Genomic DNA, 1,254 nt, shown 5'->3' on the forward strand with positions numbered 1-1,254 from the left:
CGCGCGCCTCTTTCCAGCGCGCGCCCACCCCTCAATCTCCCTTCTTTCCCTTCCCGCCATCCCCCCACACACGCCGTAGCCGGGATCCCCTCACCGGCCTAAGAAGAGGGCGCTGAGCGCAACCAACAGCAAGGCCAACAGCGCAGAGAAGAACAGGGGCATTCCGGCCCCGGCCCGGCCTGGCTGCGGCCCCCGCCCTGCCGGGGCGCTCCTCCCGCCCCGCCGGCTCCGAGCTGCGCCGCCGCGGGCCGACCGGCAGCACGCGCAGGGATGGCGCTGGGCGAGGAAGCGTTGCCGCGCGTGCGCCCCGCCCCCCCGCCACAGCCCGACAGCCAGCCAGCCAGCTGTCTCCCTGCCGCGCCCCGCCCGGCGCCCGCGATCCAGCGGGGCCGACCGGCTGCGTGCGCGAAGTGAAGGCATGGCTCCGGAAGGAGAGCGTTGGGGAGCGGCCCTCAAGCGGACTGACACACAGGCCCCGCCCCCGGACGCACCCTTCGGGACCCGGAAAAGGGGAGCCGGGGGTTTGACAGTGACCTGGGCCTGAGCCCGCTGCCTTGCTGGCAGTGGACTTGGCTGGGTCGTTTGGGCCACGGAGAGTTCCACTTTCAAAGCAGTTTCCCGGAATAGTTATAGAGTCTGCTTGGCCACCTAGGGCTCATGCTGAGGCTACTGCGGAAGTTATACCCTTGGGTCACTCGAAGTAGTTATGTCTTATTCGAGTCTTGTCTTAACATTATTAAGCAGGAAACCAAGCGGTCATTAAAAGGCCTCAAAAATCCCACCTCATTCCATCCACAAAGGAATGAGTTGCACCATTCTGGACCCTTCATTGCAGTTTTCAGTTTCTACTGTGAATAGCACAATCCAGGCACTGGGCCAGGGGTTATTACAGAAGTAAAGAATATTGTTCTTGCTCTTCAGCAACAATTTATCTAGGAAGCAAACATAATTATATGAAATAGAGAATTCAGGGACAACTTTATTTTGCCTATTTCCTTCTCTGTGAAGTCATTGGACAAAGATTCCTTCCAACTCTAGTACAGTGATGTTAATACAGTACAAGCTAAAAAAATTCTTTAGCTTCAGATTCTTTGACATTATTTCAAAATAAGTACTTCATATCCCTTTGCTCTGACATCCTAATCTCCATAAACATCCTTCAGGATTTCTCTTGGAGACTTTTTTCACTTCTTCAGATAAAGCACCATTTCAACTTTCACCTAGGTTACCCAAAGTTGCTTTTACCCCTCCAAC

General features: G+C 55.6%; 1 protein-coding gene across 1 annotated transcript in view; it reads right to left on the reverse strand.

Annotated features, from left to right (window-relative positions):
• Positions 1-263, reverse strand: part of BLTP2 (bridge-like lipid transfer protein family member 2) — a 27,340-nt gene extending 27,077 nt beyond the window's left edge. The window contains exon 1 of the mRNA XM_007452420.1: positions 95-263. Coding sequence (XP_007452482.1) covers positions 95-162 — 68 coding nt within the window. The 5' untranslated portion in view covers positions 163-263. The remainder of the gene's footprint in view (positions 1-94) is intronic.
• Positions 264-1,254: the final 991 nt, after the last annotated feature.

Source organism: Lipotes vexillifer, unplaced genomic scaffold (genome assembly GCF_000442215.2).
Source record: "Lipotes vexillifer unplaced genomic scaffold, Lipotes_vexillifer_v1.1 scaffold216, whole genome shotgun sequence".
NCBI classification, from domain to species: domain Eukaryota; kingdom Metazoa; phylum Chordata; class Mammalia; order Artiodactyla; family Lipotidae; genus Lipotes; species Lipotes vexillifer.